The sequence below is a fragment of the Lytechinus pictus genome, chromosome 18 (genome assembly GCF_037042905.1).
Source record: "Lytechinus pictus isolate F3 Inbred chromosome 18, Lp3.0, whole genome shotgun sequence".
In the NCBI taxonomy this organism is placed as follows: domain Eukaryota; kingdom Metazoa; phylum Echinodermata; class Echinoidea; order Temnopleuroida; family Toxopneustidae; genus Lytechinus; species Lytechinus pictus.
Window position 1 is genome coordinate 4,803,485 of NC_087262.1, and position 25,905 is coordinate 4,829,389.

Genomic DNA, 25,905 nt, shown 5'->3' on the forward strand with positions numbered 1-25,905 from the left:
TCTGAATAAAGATGTAATTTATTCAAATATATTAGGTGATAAAATTTCTGTTTTTTTTTTGTTTTTTTTACTGTTCATCACATCACGGCCCCGTTCCATAAAAGTTACCATTATGGTAACTTGAATGGAATCCTTGATTTTGATTGGCTGTTGATCAGCGTTACCTTGGTAGTTGCCATCGGACGGCAAAGTTACCATAATGGTAACTTATACGCAACGGGGCAATGAACAATGTCTGCATCTGCATCAATGTATTTGGTTTGTTCGTTAAAGCACTCTCCTTTCACGCTCTGAGACTTACCTTTTTGAGTTTATTTGGTTTGTTAAAGAACTCTATCTTGATGTCCCCACAGATTGGCACGGGCAGCGGGAACTCGCACCTCACGCTCCTCTCCTTTTTCGCCACCTAAAAATCAAAAGATCGTGTAAAGACTACGGTTGGTATTTGATCATAGCAATAATTGAATCACCCCTAGATTAACTCATATACATGTATCATGCTTATGCCTGTCGCCAACTCACTCTCCAGATACAAGATACAAGATATTTATTTTGTCTTCGCAAACATGATGATGACAAAGAAAGTTGTTTTCCACTGGTGTAATATTACATTAGACATGCATGAACAAAATAAAACAAAGAAACAAATAAGTTACCCAGGTATGAAGCAGATACAATAAAACATTTACAAAAGTTTGAGTCGTCCAGAATACTTATGATTATTATCATTCAAATATTGTTATTATTATTATTGACATTATTATTATTATCATCATCATCATTATTACTACTACTTATATATGATTATTATTATACAGATTATTCTAATGTCACAGTGATAAGTGTCTTCCCCTTTAATGAAAGTTTGCGATGAAATGAGAACAAAAAGATATAACGTTCATTGACATTTAATACGCGGGTAAATGATTTTTGTCATAAATGAGAAGATGGATTGGAATCTTGCATTCTGTAGAAAATCAATTCTTGTTTGGTCTAGATTCAAACCTGTTAAGAATATACTGTACCAGCACATAAATTTAACATTAAATTCATCGAGGGAAGGAGAGAGCATCTAAATTGAAAGACATTAATTCAAGTTTTGAGGCCATAAAAAGTTCCATCCACTGCCAATAACAGAGCCTAATCAAAGACGATCCCCCCACTCATTTCACGGATAGTAAATTACAGTTACTGGTATCATATAATAAAGCAAAAGTAAGGCTGATATTTAAAGAAAGGTTGAAAAGCTAGTCAGTAATCGAAGGATAAGAGTGGTCGTCAAAGGAATGAGAGGCCTTGTCTTCGACATATCATTTCTTTCAGTGACACGTTTCATATTTAAAAGAACATATCATCATCATTCACATTAATCCTGTGCTTATTATCATCATTAACATATGGGCGATTCCATATTATGTCGGTATTTATGATATTTAGAAACTATTATGAATTTTATTATATCTCTTGCTTGTAATGGGATCATTCAACTTTATTTATTTATAGTAAAAAGCTAGTCGGTAAACAAAGGATAAGGCTGGTTGTCAAACGAAAGAGAGGCCTTGTCTTCAAGCAGCGCATCATTTCTTGAAGTGACATGTCTCGCATTTAAAGGGGAAGTTCACCCTGAATAAAAAAGTTTGTTGTGAAAATAGCAGAAAAAAATTATAAAAAATATTGGTGTAGGTTTGAGGAAAATCCATTAAAGATTAAAAAAGTTATTAGCATTTTAAATTTTGGATTTTTGATGTCATAAACGAGAAGCTACCCCATATGTTATGTAATATAAAACAATTCCAATTTTTTTTTAATGGTTCGTGATGAATTATTTTTGTTTTCTTTGTAAAAATAGGTGTGAAATGATTTGTCTATTGATATACTGAAGGTACAGTAAAAACCATTTTAAATTTTCTGAGAAAATGACATTTTATTGATTTTTTTAATCATATGTAGGTAAGATGTTCGCATATGACATCACAAATCAAATAATTAATATCTTTTATTCTTTGATGGATTTTTCTCAGATCTTTGGTAATTTATTTTAGTATTTTTTCTGTTTTCTTTACAATGAACTTTTTGTCAGGGTGAAATTCCCCTTTAAAAGAACATATCATCATCATTCATAATTAATCTTGTCCTTATTATTATCATTAGCATATGGGCGATTCCATATTATGTCGGTATTTATGACATCTAGACCCTGTTATAAATTTCATCATATCTTTTGCTTGTAATAGGATTATGCAAGTTTATGAAAATGCATATTTTCAGTGCAGGCTATAGAGGAGAGAAATAAATTATGACAATTTTGATCGATGATAGATATGACCTCCACCAGAATACCGATTCTGTCATATCTCTGAGAAAAAAATAAAAATAAAATGTTGAGAAAAAAATTAAATATTGAGAAAAGATTATGTTTGGAATAACACCCGGGCTAGTTTGGCAGTGACAAAGTTTTGTTATGAAAAAAATAAGAGAACATTAGCCAACTAAGGAAGATACTACATCTCAGGATTCTGTTGGCATTTAGATATGATTAACTTCACAAGATATTTTGTTCTTCTTTGATGTTTATTATCAGATTCTAAAATCTAAACACCCTGTGACAATCAACGTAATTCGTGACACAACATTTTCTCCTCCCACAATTGCTCCGGGCTTAATTTCGTTTAAGATGTGGGGTTAGGGTTGCAATAGGGTTTTATGTCAGGTTTAGGGCTAGGTTTGTGGTAGGGTATAGTGTTAAACCCAGGGTTGAAGTTGGTCAATCGATTAGTGTGTGGAATTTAGAGCAGAGCAATTGTTGCCTGAGCAATTGTCGCCGGAGCAAAGGTCATGGAACATCATAATCATCATCATCATGCATCACAAGATCTCCATACCTCGTACGGTTGCGATGAGAAGATCTTGACTTTTTGTTGGTAAATGACGAACGCTGGGGCGCATGAACCGCCGTTAAACATAGGCACCGTCTCCAGATCAATGCGGGTCAGGAGAAGCGTCGTGGGTTTGTAGTCCAGTTCTCTAATTATCAGATCGCCGTAGTATTCTACGTACCGCCGTTGTGACGGTATCGTTACTCCCTAAAAGCGAGCAAAGAGATCAATAAATGATGTTATGGGTTATCATAAAGTGCACAAATCAACAAGATATGGTTGTGCTCGAAAGTTAGTGAACCCCGCCACAAAATGCACTCCTTCATGCCGAGTGTTGAATGTAGACGACAACAGTACAAGGTTCGGCAAGCCCAGAGAAACAAACTTTATTGAATGTACTATTTTATCTCCTAAATTCACAATTAAACATCTAAATTCTGGCAGAACTTGAACACTTTATAAATATGTTTATTTTCTGGTGGGTTACAGTAACTTTTGAGCACCGCTGTAAGTTTATCATTACATCATAATCTTGAAGGGTCAAGATGATATGTTGACAATCAACTTTGACTTTAAAGATTTTCTCATAAAACCATTGTATACTGCAACTACACAAGTTTAACTGTTATCTGTTAATATGAAACTGTTAATAATTAGAGCATGTAAATGGTAGAGACAGGCTTGAATGCTCTACTCATGTAAAACTGATTTGAATCCATGTATACCTCGGAATAGAGGACGCCAGGACCCGGTAACATAAATCTTAGCAATGGATTGTGAGGCTGATTTCTACGACTGATTCTACACAATAACCAATGCAATCAATCGTAGAAACAAGCCCCAAGATCAATTGTTAAGCTTTGTGTCACAGGACCCTAGTCTGGGTCACACAAGCTGGCATTTATCAAAGTCTACATTAGTCTTTCACTTTCTATCTTTTATACTGTACATGTACATGTAGGTGAAAGGTACAACTAAAGCTAAACTAATGTAGTTGCAGCAATCAATTACTTCACGAGAAAGTCTTCAAAATCAAGGACCATCCTCACCCTATCATCATAGGTCGACATCTTTTATATCTTACATAATCCACCTTTGTGAAATCTAAGCTGAAAATCAATTACACTGGTGACTGCCCACACAGATAAGCACATGTGGGGTTGTGTGATATTTATGGCTTGGACAAAGAACCAATACCTTGCTGGAATGCCATACTTATTTTGCTATTTATTGTCAGTAATTTTACATTTTCTATTTGAATCATGTACCAACACAGCTTTTGTTTCAGGAAAATGAAAAGATAAGGGTTTATTTAGCATTGGAGGTTAGATTTTATGTTTTGCTTTAATGTGCAGATTCACCATTGGAGCGAGTGTCATGGGATCATTTTTTACATTGATGACTGCACAGTAGAGCACATTCCCATAGCATAATTATCTGACCAACACGGTGATACGTTTGCACACTGATAGCATCTGAGGATTAAAGTATGACTGTCATACTGAAGTCTTCATGGAACACTTCAACCTCCACCCCCCCCCCCCCCAACTGCAGTAGACCATGGAATATGAATCGAAATAGGATTCTAGGTTGGTTAATGAGTCAGTTGTATCCCTTTTCAGTGAATGTTGGATGATGTAAGATATAGAAGATGTAGATCTTCTATATAAGTCTTTATGGAACACTTCAACCTCCACCCCCCCCCCCACCAGCAGTGGTTGCAACCAACTGCAGTAGGTTTGAAATAGTTACCTTCCTGTTCTTCGTCCGCTTTGATGCATAGAAATCTAATGCCTCGTTCGCCGTCTGATACAGTCTCCTATGTAACATATACGCACAGATCATCACACCAGTCCGACCCTGCCAGAATACGATTCATAGAAAATACAGCTCTTTAAAGGTCAAGTCCACCCCAGGAAAATGCTGACTTGAATAAATAGAGAAAAATCAAACTAGCATAGTGCTGAAAATTTCATAAGAATCGGATGTAAAATAAGAAAGTTATGACATTTTAAAGTTTCGCTTATTTTTCAAAAAACAGTGATATGCACAACTAGGTGAGTCAGTCGATGATGTCCATCACTCACTATTTCTTTTGTTTTTTATTGTTTGAATTATACAATATTTCATTTTTTTATAGATTTGACAATAAGGACCAACTTGACTGAACCATATAGTATTAAACAATGCTAATTCCACATGTTCAGGGAGGAATTAATCGTTGTATCACTTGACAATGAGGAGAAAATTAGAATATTTCATATTTCATACAATAAAATACAAAAGAAATAGTGAGTGGATGACGTCATAATCTCCTCATTTGCATACCAGCCAGGATGTACATATAACTGTTTTGTGAAATTAAGCGAAACTTTAAAATGTCATAACTTTCTTATTTTACAACCAATTTTGATGAAATTTTCAGTGTTGTGCTTGTTGGATTTTTCTCTTTTTATTCAAATAAACCTTTTGTTGGGGTGGACTTGTCCTTTAATATTAAAGTCCATTATAAAAAAATATATTCAAGTACAATGTAAAAAAAAATAATAATAGGAAAACCTATACAAGATATACAAAGTTCTGATGAATTCATAAGAATAAATGTGAGCCTTATTCGATCAGTTATTTTTCTTCAAAATGACAACTCTTAGAAGAGTTTTTCTTCATTCATGCACAAATGTTGTAGATATGTCTAAAAAATATGTATATTGTCATCCCAAGAATATTATTACTAATGCAATTTGAAAAGGTGAAGTATGAGTTTGTTTTTTGCTCTGATTTTAGAAAAGAGTATGATTACTTGTGCTCTGCATCAAAAATTATTGCACCAAACAATTCATCTGGTGAGAATTTCATCACCGTTTTTTTTTTGCCTGACAAGTTGTCAGATTTTACAACTATCCTTGATTTGTATTGGTTGAGAAGCACCCTAACTGTCTGATAAACCATTAAAAATGTTCTCCATGAATTGGTTGAACAAGTGGAACGCCTCCATTACACGATTAAATATAGCAGCAGTGCTGACTTCGAAACAACTACTGAATAATTATTCACAAATAACACCATTCATATGATAATAAAATAATATGCTCATTGACCTGAAATGACCGTTGACCTTGATCATGTGACCTAGGACTCGTGCAAGTGATACACTATTACCCTTCCATGTTTCATGAACCAGATCCAAAAACTTTCAAAGGTAAGGTGGCAAATCAAAAAATATCCCAAACACGCCCAAAGTTCATTGACCCTAAAAAGTGGCACCTATACACGTAGTCTCGCTCTGCTATGCAGGAGAGACAATAAAACCTCTTTATACAGACATCACAGGAGAGGTCAATCATTAGTAATATACGTACTGAAACTAAGTTACGGGGGCTTGCCTCTCATACAAGCTTTGCTTTTCTTGGCAAGCCCCTCCGTTCTGTTTTATATAGTCATTATAGTCAAAGTTACTTTAGTTCGCATTAGTTCTCATTGTTTATACCTTACTCCGATTGATGTTGTACTTCAAATTTGACTATGTATTGTTTGATTTTGTTGTGCTTTGTGAACGGAAAATGAATAAATCTAAATCTAAATCTAGTAAACTTGCAACAACAAAAAAAGATATTTTGTTGCTTTCAATACATTTGCAAGGGTAATTCTCATGATTCCCCCCCCCCCTCCCAAACTGACGTTGAAAAAAAAAAAATTGACTGTAGATCTCACATACAAAGTGAATACAGTACTGTTTCTAATGATCTGCAGGTGTATATAATAATATATTATTGAATCTTGAGTAATTAATATTTCAGTAACCAAACCATTGTATTATAAAGAGACAAGGAAACAATGGCAGGATGAGAAACTGAAACTCCACACATGAACAAAATTCAAACCGCCAATACCATCGCATATTGAAAGTTTAATGGACTCTCGAAACACTTTAATTGGAGGAATCCCATTAATCTTGAATAAGTATTAGATACTGGAAGGACGAATGCATGAGAACATATTATTGCCTACACATAAAGCATGCATAACTGCGATCACTTCACATCAATGTCAAAAATGAAGAGCAAGCAAAATCAATCGCTTGGAATGAAGAAGTGGGTGGTTTTGGTTATAAAACCATTTGTAAAGTCAAACATTAAAAGGAAAATGAAACCCTTGAAATAGGATAGCTTGTGCAAAAGACAGAAAAATCAAAGAAACAGATAAACAAAAGTAAACATGAGAAAAAAATTGCATGAATAATAAGTTATGAGCATTAGAAGTTTAGATCATTACCGTAATGTAGATCCTCTCATTGGCAATGCGACAAAGATGTGTGATGTCACATGTGAACACTTTTCTATGTATTTCACTTCGAATGCCTCTTTTATCACATCTATCAGTAGATGTATTCTTTCTATAGGAGGCATGTAATACAGATTTCAAAATAATGAATTACGGATAAAGAGTTTGAATCATCCTAAGAAAGAGCAAAAAAGAGACATTTTTGGGGGTATTTTATAGTTCATCAAAGGGAGAGTTGTTCACATGTGACATCACAAATACTTGTCGCAGTGCCACTGGGAGGATCTCCATAGCATTAGTGATCGCAATATTCAAATGCTCATATTAAACTTTCTCATTATTTGTCCGAGTTTTCTCAATCTTGTTTGATCTTATTCTTTGATTTTTCTGTTTCCACAAAAGCCAACTTGTTCCAAAGGTTTCGTTCCCCTTTAAGTCACACATAACTGGAACATTTTCTTACGTGCAAAGTGTTAAAGAAGGGATCAATAGTAGTGCGTTAAAGTCATTAGTACCCTGGGCCCCGTTGCACAAAAGTTACCATTATGGTAACAAAAGTTACCATTATGGTAACTTTGTCATGCAATGGTAACTTGCATTGAATCTTTAATTTTGATTGGCTGATGACTAGCGTTAGCATGGTAGTTACCATCGGATGGCAAAGTTACCATAATGATAACTTTTATGCAATGGGGCACTGGTGTTTATTATCAATTTATGATAAAAAGGAGCAACGCTGATGGCTCAAATTAATGACAAAAGTGTGAGCGTTAAGTCATCTCTTGTAAATACAATGCTAACACATATTCACAATTTACATACAGCCATGGCATGTTTTCTTTCAGCGAAGAAATATCGCCACATTGTGCTGCACTCAACCCGGGTGAGGAGAAAGGGTACCCAGCTGGATTAGTTCCTTGAATGCAAGAGCACTGCAAGCGGCAGCTCGAGCTAAAATCAAAGTAATAATAGTGCACCTCGGAATAGACATTTCGAGATAGATGACGCTATACGTATGCCAATATTATATATTACTTGATAAAGTTCCTTGCTTTCCATATTTGAGATAGATCCTACTCTTTACGATAATGGGTCCAGGGAAAATGTAACATTTGGTGATGATTTTTTACCCGATTGATAAGAAAGCATGAATGCTTGTAAGTAAGCGACAAGAGGACCGATGGCTTAAGATCTTCTCCGAGGGACCTGGTAATGAGGATTAATGCCTCAACAAAGGGCAATAGCACACCAAGTGGGAATCGAACCCGGGTCACCGGAATCCAAAACCCCCGCTCTACCTACTGAGCTATCGCACCTCCAGTGGTTATCTTCAGTGGTTATACAGAGGTTATTGTTCCTACTTCTGTACATTCAAAGATCAAACTTTTTTTCACATCGTATCCGATGGAAATTCACAGAACTATTGCGCAAATTTAAGAAGTTGAACATTACAGAAGGCTGATAGGGGGATACCATGCTGAAAATAATGTGATTTGACAAAAAAAGCAGTAAAAGTTGACAGTTGAATTCTATTTTCTACTCTTCATTTTCAGCCCAGAGAACCCTGTTAACCTGAAGCCCAATACTCCTATGCATCCCCCCCCCCAATGGCTGGGCAGTTCCATACAAACCTTGCCAGCTTTACAGTGTATTGCAGCCACGTTCTGACCGTCGGCCCCAAGCCAGTTGTCCAGATCTTCGCAAAACGGTCTGATGAGTTCTAATCTCGGTGGGTTGTGGTCATCAAAAGGATAATGTGCAACCCGGTTGTAGAATTTGGTCGTATCGTAATTCCTCTCACTGCATCTGCATGTTGGGGAAAACATCGTACAGCTCAGTTTAAAGCAAACACAATATAAAATTTACGAAGCCCCCTATGAAGACATAGCATGATTTAATTTTGATTTGTTCCCTCAACTTATTATCAAACTCGTTCTCACGACGTGTATCTTGAATCAAATCTCAAAGGAACTAGTAAAGCCCCAGTCACATATAGACACGGATCCTCACGGATCAACACGGCAACGCCGGCATGATCCGGGGAGGTCCGGGATAGCTTTGCCCCGGATGACTGTAAACACGGCATCAACACGGCAGCTTCACACGGATCTACACGGACCATGCCGGCAGAGCACGTCGTCAACACGGACCGACACGTCAGCAACACGGATCTACACGTCAGCTACACGGACCAACACGTCAGCAACACGTCAGCAACACGGACCATCACGTCAGCTACACGGACCAACACGTCAGCAACACGGACCAACACGTCAGCTACAAGGACCAACACGGACCAATGCGTCAGCAACACGGACCATCACGTCAGCTACACGGATCAACACGTCAGCTACACGGACCAACACGTCAGCTCAAGGACCAACACGGCAGCTATATTGACCAGCACGGCAAATGAAAATCTGTTCATAATAATGAGCTGATATTTATTTATTTAATTTTTTATTTATTTATTTATCTATTTATTTATTTTTTCTCATCCTTGTCGCAACATTATATTATGTTGTTTTTAAAAAATATATCAAAACTCAAAACTTCCTTAACCAGTAAAAACGCAGTTTTTTTTTTATACAACACAGTTTACTGTTTTAAAAGTAGTTGTTAAGTCCTTTAAATCTTGAACGATAAATTTAATATCGATTTGATTTGATATCACTTTATTGAAATCACAATAAAGGAAAGAAATTTACAAAGTCAATAGAAAACATAATAAAAATTAAGATAGGCCCAGGTCATGACGCATAACTGTCGATGCAGGGCAGTAGTATAACACTTAATGTACAATTTCGATGTAAAAGGTACATTACATAAATTATATACATATAACATATTTAAACAAAAATGAAATGTGAAATAATAATAACAGACAAAGTTGGGGTAAATATTAGAAAAAAAAAAGAAAAAAAAATATTCATACATGCACTAAGTTTACAAATATTAGGTTGGGGCCAATATCCAAAGCGTAAGAAAATATCCTGAATCATTTAATCATCCATTTAATCATAAATAAATTGAGCATGTTTGTGTCAACTGTTTAACAACTACTGAAAAGTTCATAAAGTAAATAGCGTTGTAAATATTTGATGGGAAAAAAGAACACGGACTGCCAAGGATACTCCAGGCAGCCACACGGACTTACACGGCATCTACACGGACCTACACGGCAGCCACACGGACCTACACGGCAGCTACACGGACCATCCCGGATGGCTTTGCGAACCCGGCAGTCCACGGACGACGCCGGATGTTTTTGACAGTCAAAAACTGCCGTGTTGGCCTCCCGGACGTTCAAGGACCAACACGGACCACCCCGGACCTCCAAGGATGCCCAAGGCGCCAACACGGATCTCTCCCCGGACCACCCCGGATCAGATCCGGGATGGTCCGGGGTGGTCCGGGGTCTATATGTGACTGGGGCTTTAGGTCGGTCAAGGGAAAGAGTTTAAAGTTATAAGAATGGGCTAAACAAGTCGTGGCAATGGGGTAAGTCAAAGTAACAAGACAGTAAGAGAACAAGTCATGAAAGATAAAAAATGTTATGCCACTCTGGGGGCTCTATGTTCCTTTATTCTCTGAGGAAAACTCTTGATTATACATGCATGCACCCATGCAAAAATCATTAAATGTTCTATATATATATACACAAACCACACATAGCCTCTGAGGTAACGGGACCTTTACATTGTCTGGAAAATCAAGTTTTTTTCATCCAATGACAAGATATATAAAACTATCACCCAATACCCTGCAAAAATCTCAAATTTCTATCTGAAGCTGATATGCCATATTTGAAGTGAAGAAGAGATGCACTTTTATAGTGGCCATGTTTTTTTTTCACCTCTTCAAAATATGAAAAAAGGTCTGTCTCCCCTGCAATGACAAGGACATGGGCATTATGTACATTTCTTTATTCTAATCATGAATTAAATATCCCACTCATAAGAATCTACTGGAAATCTGGAATTAAGAATTATTTTTTAGGGGGTGGCTAAGAAAGCGGCAATAATGATCTGCCTTCTTTTGAATCTCATTAAATTTTAAAGAGACTGCTTTTTTTCTTTATGCCAGACACATTAACTTGGAAGGGATATGCGCTTCATTTGTACATGACATCATGTTTCCTTAATAGCCAATGGCATATTATGAATCCCTCATTATCTATGCCTTTTGTCTTTTATCCCTTCCATCTATCCATGCTGCTTACCCATAATCTCAATCGTTAAAAAGAGAGGAGGTGAAAATGCTTTGAAAATGGTTGTTAGATCAAGCTGGGCAATTCCATAAAATGATCAACCTTATTCTACAATGTACGTCCGACCCCCAATTTTCTCAAGTCTTACTTCACTTCATAAATGACCAAGTCATGGTCAATTGTACCCCTTTCATAAACCTATCCTCCAATTAGCCGCCTAATAGTAATGCGGATAATTCAATAAAAATTGCGTTCACAAACTCCGAAAATTATCCACATTATTTTTACGAGCGCCCGTCCTGAAAAAGGCGGATAATCGTCATGACAACTGGACACGCCCCCTCCGATGCGGTTGTGTTGGAAAAGGGTGACCTTGTGACTGCACCATGGCAATTATCCGCATTATTTGGAAATACGTTCATAAACTCAAAATCTTGTCTCGATGCTGCTATTATGCGGATAATTGCAGCATCAAAATAATGCGGATAACTCTGGTCCTCCTCCGATTTTACGACCAAATTATGCTGCTATTAGCCGCATAATTGGGTTTATGAAAGGGGTATTAGAGAACATTACAGACTGTTGAAAGAACGAAAAATCAGAGACAAAAAAATTCATGAAGGTCCCACATATATGGGGGTCGGACGTACATATTTTATGGAATTGCCCAGCTTTCAAAATAGTTTCAAAATCATAGCTATGAATATCGAATTAACAAATCTATAAATACCAGCTTTCTTTCCATCATTCCATTTTTGGGTTTTGCCTAATACATGTAAATACCCAAATAAAAGAGTTAAATTCTTTCAGGAGATGGCGGTTGGCTCCTCATAGTGCATTACATCATATTCTATTAATAGCATACATGTACGTTGTAAATGACGGATCTTCCATAATCAGAGATCCTTTTCAGCTTAAAGAATAAAGCATCTTCTATAAAGAAATACCTAGTAAAGCTTTGCAGTACAATAGCATAGTCAAACCATACAATGGTATTCCTCTATCAATCTAATCAACCACCATTTTTTCCTTTAAAAAAGTAGAAATAATCGAATATTTTCCCCGGATACTTACAAGTTGTACACCTTGTACCTTTCCCCATGTTTTTCATTGAAAAATCTGTAAACAAAGATAAGTCAAAAGGCAATTTATAAAAAGTCAATATAAAAATCTATGACACCAATCAATACCCATACGAACTATTAATTACATGTAGCTTAAATGAAGTATTCAATCTACATATACAAGTGCCATGGTTACAAGTAACAAATTCCCTTTCACCTCTGTTTAAAAAAATATCTATATGAACTACATGTATACTAGCAACTGAAAGTGGTATTAACTATAAATCACTACCGGTAAATCAAATATATCTTGAAAGAATTTTACCGTATTTCGAGATTTTAAGATTATCAAAAGTGGCAGTCTTGTCCTTGTTAAATATCTTAATATCATTTCTGAAACTCAATATAAGTGAATCCCAGAAGTATCTGGATCATTATCGACCCCTACGAAAAACAGCATTTGCTGATAGGGTGTTCCATCCCACGATTGGTAGTGTGACACACAAAATTGAGATTAAGAACGACTCAGAATTTGCGGTCCAGGTTCTTTTGATGTCATACTTTATTTAGAAGAATAACAAAAACCCTGGAAAACAATAGAAAATAAAGAATCATAAATTGTCATATACATCAAGAGTTTCAATACAACAATCAGTAATAAAAGTAGTAAGCTGGTAGCTCGACTCTACTATCATCACATTACATGTTTCACTCAACCAATATGCAATAACACGACAAAATAAGGCGTTATATAAACGTATAATAGAATAGAGAGAAAATGAGAAGAAGGAAAGAGATACAAAGAATAAACATCAAAGAAATTATATATTAAGTTATAAGATAACATGAATGATTAAATGAATATATGTAATGATAAATAGAACATGATGATTGTCAAAAAGAATTTCATTAAAATGAACTCAAATACTTCAAGCTGATATCAATAATGAATTATGAAAAACAAAACCCTAACTTGAAATACAAGTAAAAGATTAAAGTTAAACCAGACTAAAGTTAAATCGGATTAATAATTAAATCAGATTAAATCTACAATATGAACAGACCCTAGTACTCCTCAAAGTACAGTGCAACTAAAAAACAAGTTGTTTCAGTGTGAACAGGGCTAGTCCCTAGACAATAAAACTACATTCCTGAGTGACCCTATCACCCCTAACCTAAACAATGACCATGAAGCTCCACAGAACTTCTGCAGCATGTGCCGTGATTCATGACGTCACACTGCCAACTACTATGAATGATGCAACTGGCCAACAGCCCCAATATGTATCAGAATGCTGTCTGTCGCCTAGCAACAGCCTTAAAGGTACTAAGTTTCTTATAAACTTAAACTACGCAAACATCAATGCAAAGTATGAATATCTACAGATGAATCTAACATAATCATTTTGGATATAAATATAATGCTAAGCAAATAAAGTCAATTTCTGACCCTACAGAAATTATTAGATGAAACTAATATTATTTAGCACAATAATACCGATAAAATAACAAATGTTACTTTTAGTAAAACACAACAATAATACCATTTCTCCTCCAAGAAATACGAACAAAGAAGTTTATGAAGCATGATTGGATTATTTAAATCAACGGAATTATGTAAACCTCAATTAGAGTAATTAATACAAAATATCCACGCGAATCATGTTCGATAAAATACTTCTAGACCTTTGTCTTAACACAACATATGAAATCAAATCAAATGTAGCACATGTATATCAAATACTACATTAAGGAACATTCATAACAAAAGAAATAGAAAACACATTTAAAGGATCAAAACGAAATTGAACATAGATATATCTCACAGAAAAAGTACTAACTTATCCTAAATATTTAGAGAACAAAAATATATTATGCTATTCTTGATCCATATTAAACAACAATGATCAAAGTAAAACATTTATAAATATCATTATTTAAAATGTGAATTGGGATTCAACTTACCCCTAATGGATTGGATTCGACATGGAAAAATCAAGTGTTGAAAATATATTAAGATGTCTTCTCTCTAGATGTTGTCTCAAAGGTGGTGTGAGATGGAATGAATAGGATACAATCTTCTTCATTCAGATTCTCTCTGCCTCCACCCTTCCACAGGTGACCACAACATTCCTATGAGATGACTTTAAGACTTTATACTTTCTCTTTCCAATAGCGAAGTGTACAGAACAATCTCTGCACTGGACAGAGGGAATTAGTCATGGATTATTCTAAGAAAACTCTATTCAGATACTGCCCAGTGTAGATTATACCAAACTACATGCAATACATATTACAAGTTATAACCAAAATTACAATACATTGGCAGTATTACACTATTTAATTCTGGGATGTTACATTCTCCCCTACTTGATGTTGTCGTCTCTGACAACATTTACACAATAAAAAAAATATGATACTTAAACAACTACAACACAGTGATCAATATAAAATCATGGATTCGGATGAGACATCATTTGCATAAACAACAAATGAGATCTAGTAATATCCGCAACAATTTCTGATGAAAGAGTAGGCGGTCTACCTTGCAACCTTGCAGACCTCCTGACTGGAACTACAGGCTCGACCTCGTGGTCTGAACCGGTAACTTCAGTTTTATCAGGTTCTGTAGCTGAGGAACCATCCTCTTCTGCTACCTGCTGCCTGGCATCTGGTTCAACCGGAGGAGCTTGGTGCTCCCCTACTCTTTCGGAAGTACCCACTGGAATGTGATCTGTAGGGTCAGTATTACCTACAGGTGGTGGAGTCTTACTTCGAAAGAGTACCTCTCTCAGCTCATCTTCTTCGTCAGATCGGTTGTCGGAAGGAAGGGTAGTTTCTTGAGGTTTATGTGTAACATCATTGAAACGATCAGGATTGATGTCTTTTACCAGTCCACGTCCATCTAATAGGTCTCGACGATGGACTGTCTTTTGCGAACCATCACCTCTAAGCGGTTCGATGACATACACATTCCCCTCGGGATTGGGCCGTGCTACCACCTTGTACGGAGTGTCACTCCAGGCATCCTGAATTTTATTTCGCCCGAGGATGCGATTCTTGGTGAACACTCTAGCCCCAATAGTAAGGCTTGTGTCTTCGGCGGTTCGGTTTACCCTCTCCCTTCTTCTCAACGCTTCCTTCTCGGTCATCTGCCTTGCCATATCAAATGCAACTCGCAGGCGTCCATGATGACCTTCTAACCAGTCTGAGTCCGAGTCTGAGTCTTGAAGTCCTAGCTGGTGATCGATGGGCAACACCGGCTCTCTACCAAAGAAGAGGTAATATGGGGAATATCCTGTGGAAGAATGTGGTGTACAGTTGTAAGCATACACCAGCTCCGGGAGATATTCTGGCCATCTTTTCTTCTTCTCTGGTGGAAGAGCACGCAGTCTGTCGTGCATAGTTCGATTGAACCGTTCACACTGCGCATTGCCCTCTGGGTGATAAGGGGTGGTCCTCGTCTTATGTACTCCATACACTCGGCAAAGTTCCTTTACCAAACTACTCTCAAAATTACGACCTTGGTCGCTGTGCAGTCGCTTAGGTACGCCAAACCTTACAAACCAATTATTGACGAGCACCTTTGCAACTGTACTAGCTTTCTGGTCTCTAGTAGGAATTGCTTGTGTGTATTTCGTAAAGACATCGGTTAGTACAAGGACATTCTCCACTCTACTAGAGCTGGACTCTAGCACTGTGAAGTCCATCGCGAGTACTTCCAGAGGTTCTCTCGCAATCAGTGATCCCATCTTAGGGTGAAGTTTCTTGCCTGTTTTGGAAAGTAGGCAACGCTGGCACTTCTCACAGTAGGCACGGATCTCGGCTTCCATTCCTGGCCAATAGCAGCGTTGAACTGCTAACTTCGTTGTTTTCTCAGAAGCTTGGTGGCCAACTTCGTCATGGAGGGCACTTAAGATCCTTTCCTTCAAGGCTTCTGGAACCAGAAGTTGCTTGATTGGATGCCCCATCAGCGTAACTCTGCGGTGCAGAATGCCATCTACAAGCAAGAGACGCTCCCACTGCCTCAACAGTTTCCGAACTGGCTTACCCTCTCTAGCCATCTGTTTCGGGGTCGGGCTATCTCCTTTCTGCATGTAGGCTAGCACTCTCTTAATGACTAAGTCATTCCTTTGCAGAGCTGCCAATTCTTCCCTTGGCAGGGTAGGAAGGGTAGATAAAGCTGCTCCTTCCTCAGGTTGGTTTGTGTCTCTAACCTCAAGGACTTCTTCTACTCTCGCAGCAAGCATTGATGGTATTGGAGTTGACATTGATGCAGGTTGGCTTTGGAGACTCACTTCAACTTCTTCAAGTCTCCCTTGCTCGATCCCATGCTCAGTCTTTCTGCTCAAGGCATCTGCATTAGCATTCTGCCTGCCAGATCTGAACTCGATTTTGAAATTAAACTGAGCAAGATCTGCTTGCCATCTCATCTCTGTCGCGCCAAGTTTGGCTGTTGTCTGCAGGTAGCTTAGAGGATTGTTGTCTGTGAAAACAACAAACTCTGCCCCCAGTAGTACATCACGAAATTTCTCTGTTATTGCCCAATAAAGAGCAAGAAGTTCCAATTTCATACTACTGTAGTTGTTCATGTTCTTTTCATGGGGCCGTAGTCCTCTGCTGGCATACCCAAGAACAACAAGCCGACCATCTTGCTTCTGCGATAGTACAGCTCCAAGTCCATTGAAGCTAGCGTCAGTCTCTAGGATAAGCGGCTTCTTGAAGTCAGGATGACCTAGCAAGGGCGCGGATGTCAACTGGTCCTTGAGTTCCTGGAACGCTTTGGTACAGCTGTCATCCCAAGCCTCTGCAACTGACTTCTTGTTGACCACTTTCCTAGTGTTGGATTCCTTCCCTTTTTTGCCATTGCGACTATTCTTCTTCTGTTGCACTCCTCCTACCAGATTATGAAGGGGTGCCGCAATAGTCGCAAATCGGGGAACGAACCTCCGATAATACCCGGCCAGTCCAAGGAATGACCGGAGTTCGGTTTCGTTCTCGGGAGTCTTCCACTCCTGGATGGACCTTACCTTGTCTGGATCAGGAGAGATGCCCCCCTCTTCAACCATATGACCCAAATATTTGAGTTTCCTTTTGAAGAGGTGACATTTCTCGACCTTGACTTTCAGGTTCATCTTTCGAAGACGTCCAAGGACCATCTCGAGCCTTCGAAGGGTTTCATCGAAGTCTCGTCCGAACACAAGAATGTCATCCAGGTAAGTCAGAATCGTCTGGAAGTTCTGGTCACCGAACCCCTTATCCATTAGCCTCATGAAGGTAGCTGGTGCATTGCATAAACCGAAAGGCATCCTTACGAATTCATACAACCCACCAGTACCAACACGGAAAGCCGTCTTCTGGATATCCCTCTCAGCTACCGGGATCTGATGGAATCCATGGGCAAGATCCAAGCTGCAGAAGAAGCGAGCTCCTCTCAATGCTTCTAATGCCTCTTCGATCCTTGGCAGAGGATACGCGTCTTTATGCGTCTTAGTGTTAAGAGCGCGATAGTCAACGCATAACCTCAGCTTGCCATCCTTTTTCCTCACCAGAACCACCGGGGCTGCATAAGGGCTTGACGATTCCCTGATGACACCCTTGTCAAGATATTGTTTCAGGTAGTCCCTTACCTCTTGCCAATGATGCGGTGGGATCCGCCTATGTGGGACCTTGACGGGAACATCATCCATTGTATAGATTCTATGTTCCACGTCTGTACATAGGCCGATGTCATCCTCATCTTGACTGAAGACGTCCAGATACTTCCCTATGAGCTCCTCAAGAGCTCTATGCTGCTCCTTGGAGATGTCTCCTAGCTGCATCCTCTGAAGTATTTGTTCGACCACAGGAGATGAGGATTGTCGATGCTCTTCAACCCAGACTGCTGATTGCCTTGCCTGTCGGTTGACTTCAGAAGCATCGCTGACGATCCCTATTGGTGTCCTTGGATGAATGTAAATGTCTCTGTTTGATAGATTCAACACAGGGACATTCACTAGGCCATTCTCGGACACCTGGAGGAAGGAAGATATTACCTTGATGCCAGGCTGGAGATGTTCTCCTTGGATTTCCTCGACAATCACAGTACGAATCTCCCCCCTCCTTGCAGGCCTTACCGAAACCTGCAATGTCTGCAGAGACCTTCCCTGGAGCAATACTGGTCCCGTCCCGGCAACTCTACCCAGCCCACCAAGCTTGGTCGTGAGGTTCACGCAGGAGATTTCCTCATACAAGGCCAAGACACTAGCCCAAGTAGCGTCTCTCTCACCCTTGAACTTATCTAGGAAATCCTCCCCAAGCTCGTTGCGCAGTTCATGCCGCATGTCTCTCAAGACATTCGAACCGATCACTCCAGGGACTCGCCTCTTTCTATCACTCAATGCTTTGGGAGGGTCCCTCACAACAAGGAAGCCCATGTTGTGAAAGCTCCTTCCAAGCACCCGAACTGTCAGTTCGACGTATCCACAGTAGGGGATTGTAAGTCCTTGGGCCCCGCTGATGCTGAGGATGCTAGACACATCTACCATCGACTCGTGGCTGAGGTATTTCCTGAAAAATGCCTCAGTCACAGTCGATACCTGTGCTCCTGTGTCTATCAAGCACCTGACACATCTTGCGGATCCAAGGTCGAGGATGACCTCGGGACAATCTCCTACTGCTCTCTGTAAGAGAATTGAGCCGTCAACTGACCAACCCACCGTCAGGCTCTTGACGGTGGGAGTTACCCGTTTAAATCTGGGTTCTCCTTCTTTGGCTTTCTACAGTCCTTCTGGAAATGCCCCTTTTCGCCGCAATTGAAACATTTCCCATCACCAGGTGGAGTCTTCCGGGGTTGACGCCTGGACAAGATCGCATTAATCTTGTCCAGTTGTTTCTGCTGCTGCTCCATCTGCTCGGCCTGTTTCTTCAGCAGCTCCATCACTTCCGGGTCCACAACCATGGTCCTCACCGAAGCGTCCTTCCGTTTTGTCTGGACTGGTCCTAGCCACTCCAGAGCCCTATCTCGAAGCTCAAAGAAAGAAAGCTGCGGAGACTCTATATTAAGCCTCCTCAGCTCCCTCCTTAGAGCCTCATCCCTCACTGCCTCGGCAAACCTGCTCTTCAGAGATGGCTCGCGCTGGACCTTGAGAGTAGGATCCAGCTGAACCATTCTGTCGAACAGGTCTACCAACTGTAGTGAGCAGCTCAGAAGGTCAAAAGAAGGTCCCTGTTCGAATGAGTAAAAGCTCTGTTGGAGCCTTAGCAGTGAATTTCCGTCACCAAAGACTTTGGTTAATACAGAGAAGATCGATTCAGGGTCATCTTTTATATATTCTCCCCTCCCGCTTACCTCCCTCCTGGCATCACCTTCAAGGTATTCTCGGATGAAAGCCGCTGCTTCCTTCCCCTTGATGCCTCTGAGCTCTAGCTGGGCCCTGACACTGGCTACCCAATCATGGACTCCCTGGTCAGATTGGCGAGTAGGCCTACCCGCGAAGACCTCCAGGCGCCTTCCTGGAGCTACGTAGACTGGCCTGGCAGCTTCCACCTTCCCAGTCTCATCCGCCTTCACCTCTCTGGCCTTCAGTGCCGCCTTCAGCGCCTCAATTTCCTCTTTGAGCTCCTGCACATCCATACCTAAACCCTGTGATGCACAGAAGGGAGATCTATCGAAAAATACAGCTATATATATCACATTAATAGATCAGGTAAGCTGAGAGTTTACACGTATGACATAAATCACAATGATCACGTTGATGCACTATTCATAGTCCCATATAATAGTCTTCTTCATTAATGTTCATTGTCCGTTCGTTGTTTTTCCAATGTCCGCTCTCGGTATATTTCACACGTCTCCTGACTTGCTTCTGATCAGTCACTTGCTCTAACGTTAATCCGCTTGGTCCGTCAGTTCTGATCCTGGGGGTAGCTGCTAGCACACATCCTGTTCTGTCCTTCAGAGTCCTCAAGAGTCCAGCCTCTCCAAGATCGGATACGGTCTCTCAAATGATGATCAGCATCCTCTTCGTCTTACTCCATAGGGGGTTACGTAGACATCCTGCCGACTACGCCATTAATGTGACACACAAAATTGAGATTAAGAACGACTCAGAATTTGCGGTCCAGGTTCTTTTGATGTCATACTTTATTTAGAAGAATAACAAAAACCCTGGAAAACAATAGAAAATAAAGAATCATAAATTGTCATATACATCAAGAGTTTCAATACAACAATCAGTAATAAAAGTAGTAAGCTGGTAGCTCGACTCTACTATCATCACATTACATGTTTCACTCAACCAATATGCAATAACACGACAAAATAAGGCGTTATATAAACGTATAATAGAATAGAGAGAAAATGAGAAGAAGGAAAGAGATACAAAGAATAAACATCAAAGAAATTATATATTAAGTTATAAGATAACATGAATGATTAAATGAATATATGTAATGATAAATAGAACATGATGATTGTCAAAAAGAATTTCATTAAAATGAACTCAAATACTTCAAGCTGATATCAATAATGAATTATGAAAAACAAAACCCTAACTTGAAATACAAGTAAAAGATTAAAGTTAAACCAGACTAAAGTTAAATCGGATTAATAATTAAATCAGATTAAATCTACAATATGAACAGACCCTAGTACTCCTCAAAGTACAGTGCAACTAAAAAACAAGTTGTTTCAGTGTGAACAGGGCTAGTCCCTAGACAATAAAACTACATTCCTGAGTGACCCTATCACCCCTAACCTAAACAATGACCATGAAGCTCCACAGAACTTCTGCAGCATGTGCCGTGATTCATGACGTCACACTGCCAACTACTATGAATGATGCAACTGGCCAACAGCCCCAATATGTATCAGAATGCTGTCTGTCGCCTAGCAACAGCCTTAAAGGTACTAAGTTTCTTATAAACTTAAACTACGCAAACATCAATGCAAAGTATGAATATCTACAGATGAATCTAACATAATCATTTTGGATATAAATATAATGCTAAGCAAATAAAGTCAATTTCTGACCCTACAGAAATTATTAGATGAAACTAATATTATTTAGCACAATAATACCGATAAAATAACAAATGTTACTTTTAGTAAAACACAACAATAATACCATTTCTCCTCCAAGAAATACGAACAAAGAAGTTTATGAAGCATGATTGGATTATTTAAATCAACGGAATTATGTAAACCTCAATTAGAGTAATTAATACAAAATATCCACGCGAATCATGTTCGATAAAATACTTCTAGACCTTTGTCTTAACACAACATATGAAATCAAATCAAATGTAGCACATGTATATCAAATACTACATTAAGGAACATTCATAACAAAAGAAATAGAAAACACATTTAAAGGATCAAAACGAAATTGAACATAGATATATCTCACAGAAAAAGTACTAACTTATCCTAAATATTTAGAGAACAAAAATATATTATGCTATTCTTGATCCATATTAAACAACAATGATCAAAGTAAAACATTTATAAATATCATTATTTAAAATGTGAATTGGGATTCAACTTACCCCTAATGGATTGGATTCGACATGGAAAAATCAAGTGTTGAAAATATATTAAGATGTCTTCTCTCTAGATGTTGTCTCAAAGGTGGTGTGAGATGGAATGAATAGGATACAATCTTCTTCATTCAGATTCTCTCTGCCTCCACCCTTCCACAGGTGACCACAACATTCCTATGAGATGACTTTAAGACTTTATACTTTCTCTTTCCAATAGCGAAGTGTACAGAACAATCTCTGCACTGGACAGAGGGAATTAGTCATGGATTATTCTAAGAAAACTCTATTCAGATACTGCCCAGTGTAGATTATACCAAACTACATGCAATACATATTACAAGTTATAACCAAAATTACAATACATTGGCAGTATTACACTATTTAATTCTGGGATGTTACATTAGATAAAAAAAATTTAAAATAAATTTTAAAAAAATCATTCCCCTAGGATTCCCTTTAGCAATTCCATTCATGATCCAGAAACGGTTACAACGATATTGTAGCCTGTTCATATGCAGTGAAATAATGTTACATGTATATTCAAGATGTGAAAGAGATGAAAAAAAATACTAGCGTGATAACTTTCAAATACTCTTGATAGATGAGAAAATGTAAATAAATAAATTCACATTCACATGCCGAATGAGAGCAAAGGATGATTTTGCCCTCATGACAGCCAAAATTACCCCTAAAATTTGCAAAATGGAATGCTTTAGGATGACAATCTTTTCAACAGTTGCCCCTAAATCTGCCACGAACAAGAACTTTATATTTTAAAAAAAATCAATATTCTACATACAGTGCACAGCAGAATAATGAGATAGCTAATTACGACCATCTTGTGTAAATCCTACTGACTGCATCCTTTAAATTTTGGATCAGCCAGGGGCCGTTTTCACAAGAGTTACTTTGCTGTAATACGGTAACTACCATGGTAGTTGGGTTCAGCAGCCAATCACAATCCAGGTATCCATGGTAGTTACAATAATGGCAAAGTTACAATGGTTGGCAGTCTTTATGACACGGGTCCTTGGTTGTAAATGTACTTATGGCTGTTATATCGAAAGTGAAACATTAATGATAATAGCATGAGCAGGGTGTAGGATTTCTTCAAAAGGCAGGTTTATGACACCTCAAAGACAGCAATCCCTTCTCTATATACATGGAGGTTAACCATGCAATGATAATACAAAATACAATATCATATGTGAATGGTCAGTGCAATATAGGGAGGGTTCCATGTACTGTTGATATTGATCGAGATCACAACAATGTACATTTTAGGTGAACAGGAGAGCCTTAAATGGAACAAGCAGTTGCTTTCACTGACACTGTTACAAGCCGCTGAAATCCTTGGAGCTGATTGGCTTATAACAATTTTTATAAGGAATTAAAAATCACTGACATCTTCTTCTTTCCTTGAGTGAGCACACGTGGTAGACCTATATTATGCAATTCAAACCCCGGGTTCAAACCCGACGGGTCAGCGGGTCCCGCCTGCAAATCATTGGATTATACGGGACGGTACGAGTCGGGTTTTTCCTTGTGCGTTACAGCACTAGATACATGTATACTTTATCTGAAAATTTGGGCTAAAACTTTCACGCCCGATTTGTGAATACCATGTATGTATACTGTATCTGAAAAGTTTAAGGCGAAACATTCATGCCAGATTTTCTTAATGGTCCCATCTACATGAACCCACTCCCCTCCCTTCCCCCAGTAGGCATGAGGTAGGGATGAATGAACTTTAATATCAATGTGATAAGAGATAATATCAAATGTGCACATTTCAAACCTGTTGTATATTCAACTACAGTGTACATGTAATGGAACTTTTATGATTGTCTTAGAAAAAAATTTATATCACAAGATCAGAACTAACCTGTAATTTACAGAGTAGGCCTATATTTAAAAAAAGATAAAGAATGGAGTTGCTTTTAAAATCGATACTTACTTAACGACATCTTCTAATTTGTTCCTGTAGACTCCTTCCAGATTCTCTGCAGGAAAACCCATGGCTATAATATTGGGATAAATATCTGTGAGAAAATCTCCAGTTCAGGAAAATGTAATGATATAATTTACATACAATAAAAAAAACATTTATTACTCAACATTTCATAATGACCTGCATGTACATGTACTACTCCCACTCTCAACCAGCCCACATACAATATTATTTCCTGTAAATTTTGCCCACTAGTTATCACCATAATTAATTTCTAGGTCTGCACTAGGTCTCTTCAAACAACTATTAAAAGCATAAACTTTTTATTCCCGTATTCTTACGGTTTGAATGGATGAAAAGAATAATAATCAAAATAAAAACCTTTCTAAAGAGTTGCTGAAATTTCACATTTCACATTTTTACATCCATGATATGGCTACCACTTTCCCATACATTTCCTTGAATGTTTAGATTTATTTGGAAACTATCAAGAAAATGAAGAATATTCCCTTTTCTGTGATCTACTAACATGAATGTCTACATATGGGACTGAAATGTACTGGCATTCCAGTTCAGTAACTTTGGGGAAGGATTTTTTTTAAACACCGCCCGCCAAACCCTAACCACCCGTTTATCAATAGCATAAAACATTTAAAGCGTAATGACTCAGGCCTAGTGTGAACTGAAAAAAAAGTTGCCATTGTGCGTTCTATAGTGTGAATAAGAAGACAAAGAAGAGAAGTCTGTCTATTACCTGGGAAATAAGGCAATATTAGTAAGTGGCTAGTGCTCTGTGAGTCACCCTTGAAGTGACCTAGTGCCAGTACAGTGATGCAATAAGCCTACGAAAAGAAATGTATGATCTACACACATGTATAGTCTCATTGATCGATGTAACAATTCCCTGGGCTGATGGCAAAGACATCCCCACAATATTAAAAACAATCCCCTGACACATATGCAATTCAATACTTGTCCTTTATTGCTGTTTAAAACCTTTAATATTCAAAGTGTTCACGAAAAGAGTGTCAATTACGTGTACAAAAAATGTTTCATGTTATCCTTCAAATTTAGGAAATTTTCTTAATTCATACTTTGCCATTTCAACAGGTATATAAATTTGGATTTACTTTACCATAGGATCAGAATAGGGATACACAGAAAGATCAGAATTAACACGACTTTGCGTAGTTTATTAGTGTTTTTTTTTAAATAACATACCACATGTAAAGGGTGTTTTCAGAACAAGTCCATCACCAAAGCACCTGTAAATTTAAAAGATCTTGTTCAGGCCTTACAAAAATACCCAATTACTATATTCTGCAATCATATCCGCCCCAAAAGACCCTTCCTGGGTAGGTTCTCTAATATGCTTTTCACACTGCACTTTTTTTCCTTAACCCCGGGAAATTGGTGAGGCTAAGGGGGGGAGGTCTTAGCCCCACCAATTTCCCGGGGTTAAGCTTAGCCCACTTCGTTTTCACACTACATTTTAGCAAAGTGGGCTAGCACGGTAAATAGTACGGTACTGGCCCTGCAAAAAAGCAGGGTTAGCCTACTTATTGCGGTGCTAAGAGATGCAGTGTGAAACGAAACAGGGCTAAGGAAAAGTGGGGCATTAGCCAATCACAGAAGTCGAAATTGCACGTACTCTGTATGGTAAAATCATCAATATTCATGAGCTGTGTGATAGGCGTTAACCCCGGCTAAGCAAATAGTATGGGGTTAAGAAAGACAGTGTGAATCGAAAAAAAAATAGTATGGGGTTTATAAGGAATTACAGTGTGAAAAGCATAAAAGTCATGAGCGTGAGCAGCGTGGTCTGAGTAGAGTACCTACAATGTAGGAGACAAGGCACATGATTTACAATCCCAACGAATAGAGACCCCAACAATTTTATGAATAGCATGTTCTTTCTTGAATGTGCCTTGCACCAGATGTATCCTCTCCTTTCTTTATTTACTTCCCCCTTTTCCCTTTAACTGGTATAATAATGATGAA

General features: G+C 38.3%; 2 protein-coding genes across 2 annotated transcripts in view; both read right to left on the minus strand.

Moving 5' to 3' along the window:
• LOC129281895 (phosphatidylinositol 3,4,5-trisphosphate 3-phosphatase and dual-specificity protein phosphatase PTEN-like) overlaps positions 1–24,013 on the minus strand; it is a 31,347-nt gene extending 7,334 nt beyond the window's left edge. Inside the window, exons 1-6 of the mRNA XM_054917825.2 lie at positions 23,911–24,013; positions 12,442–12,486; positions 8,789–8,963; positions 4,629–4,736; positions 2,883–3,083; positions 302–406 (exon numbers count right to left, since the gene is read on the minus strand). Of these exons, the coding sequence (XP_054773800.1) occupies positions 302–406; positions 2,883–3,083; positions 4,629–4,736; positions 8,789–8,963; positions 12,442–12,486; positions 23,911–23,972 (696 nt within the window). The 5' untranslated portion in view covers positions 23,973–24,013. The remainder of the gene's footprint in view (positions 1–301; positions 407–2,882; positions 3,084–4,628; positions 4,737–8,788; positions 8,964–12,441; positions 12,487–23,910) is intronic.
• Positions 19,153–20,046, minus strand: LOC129284040 (uncharacterized). Its single transcript, XM_064113597.1, has one exon. It carries the CDS (start codon positions 20,044–20,046, stop codon positions 19,153–19,155), a length of 894 nt encoding a protein of 297 aa, XP_063969667.1.
• Positions 24,014–25,905: the final 1,892 nt, after the last annotated feature.

Bases quoted from the DNA above. Each gene is read 5' to 3' on its own strand.
- LOC129284040 (XM_064113597.1), bottom strand. From the start codon at position 20,046: ATGGATGTGCAGGAGCTCAAAGAGGAAATTGAGGCGCTGAAGGCGGCA.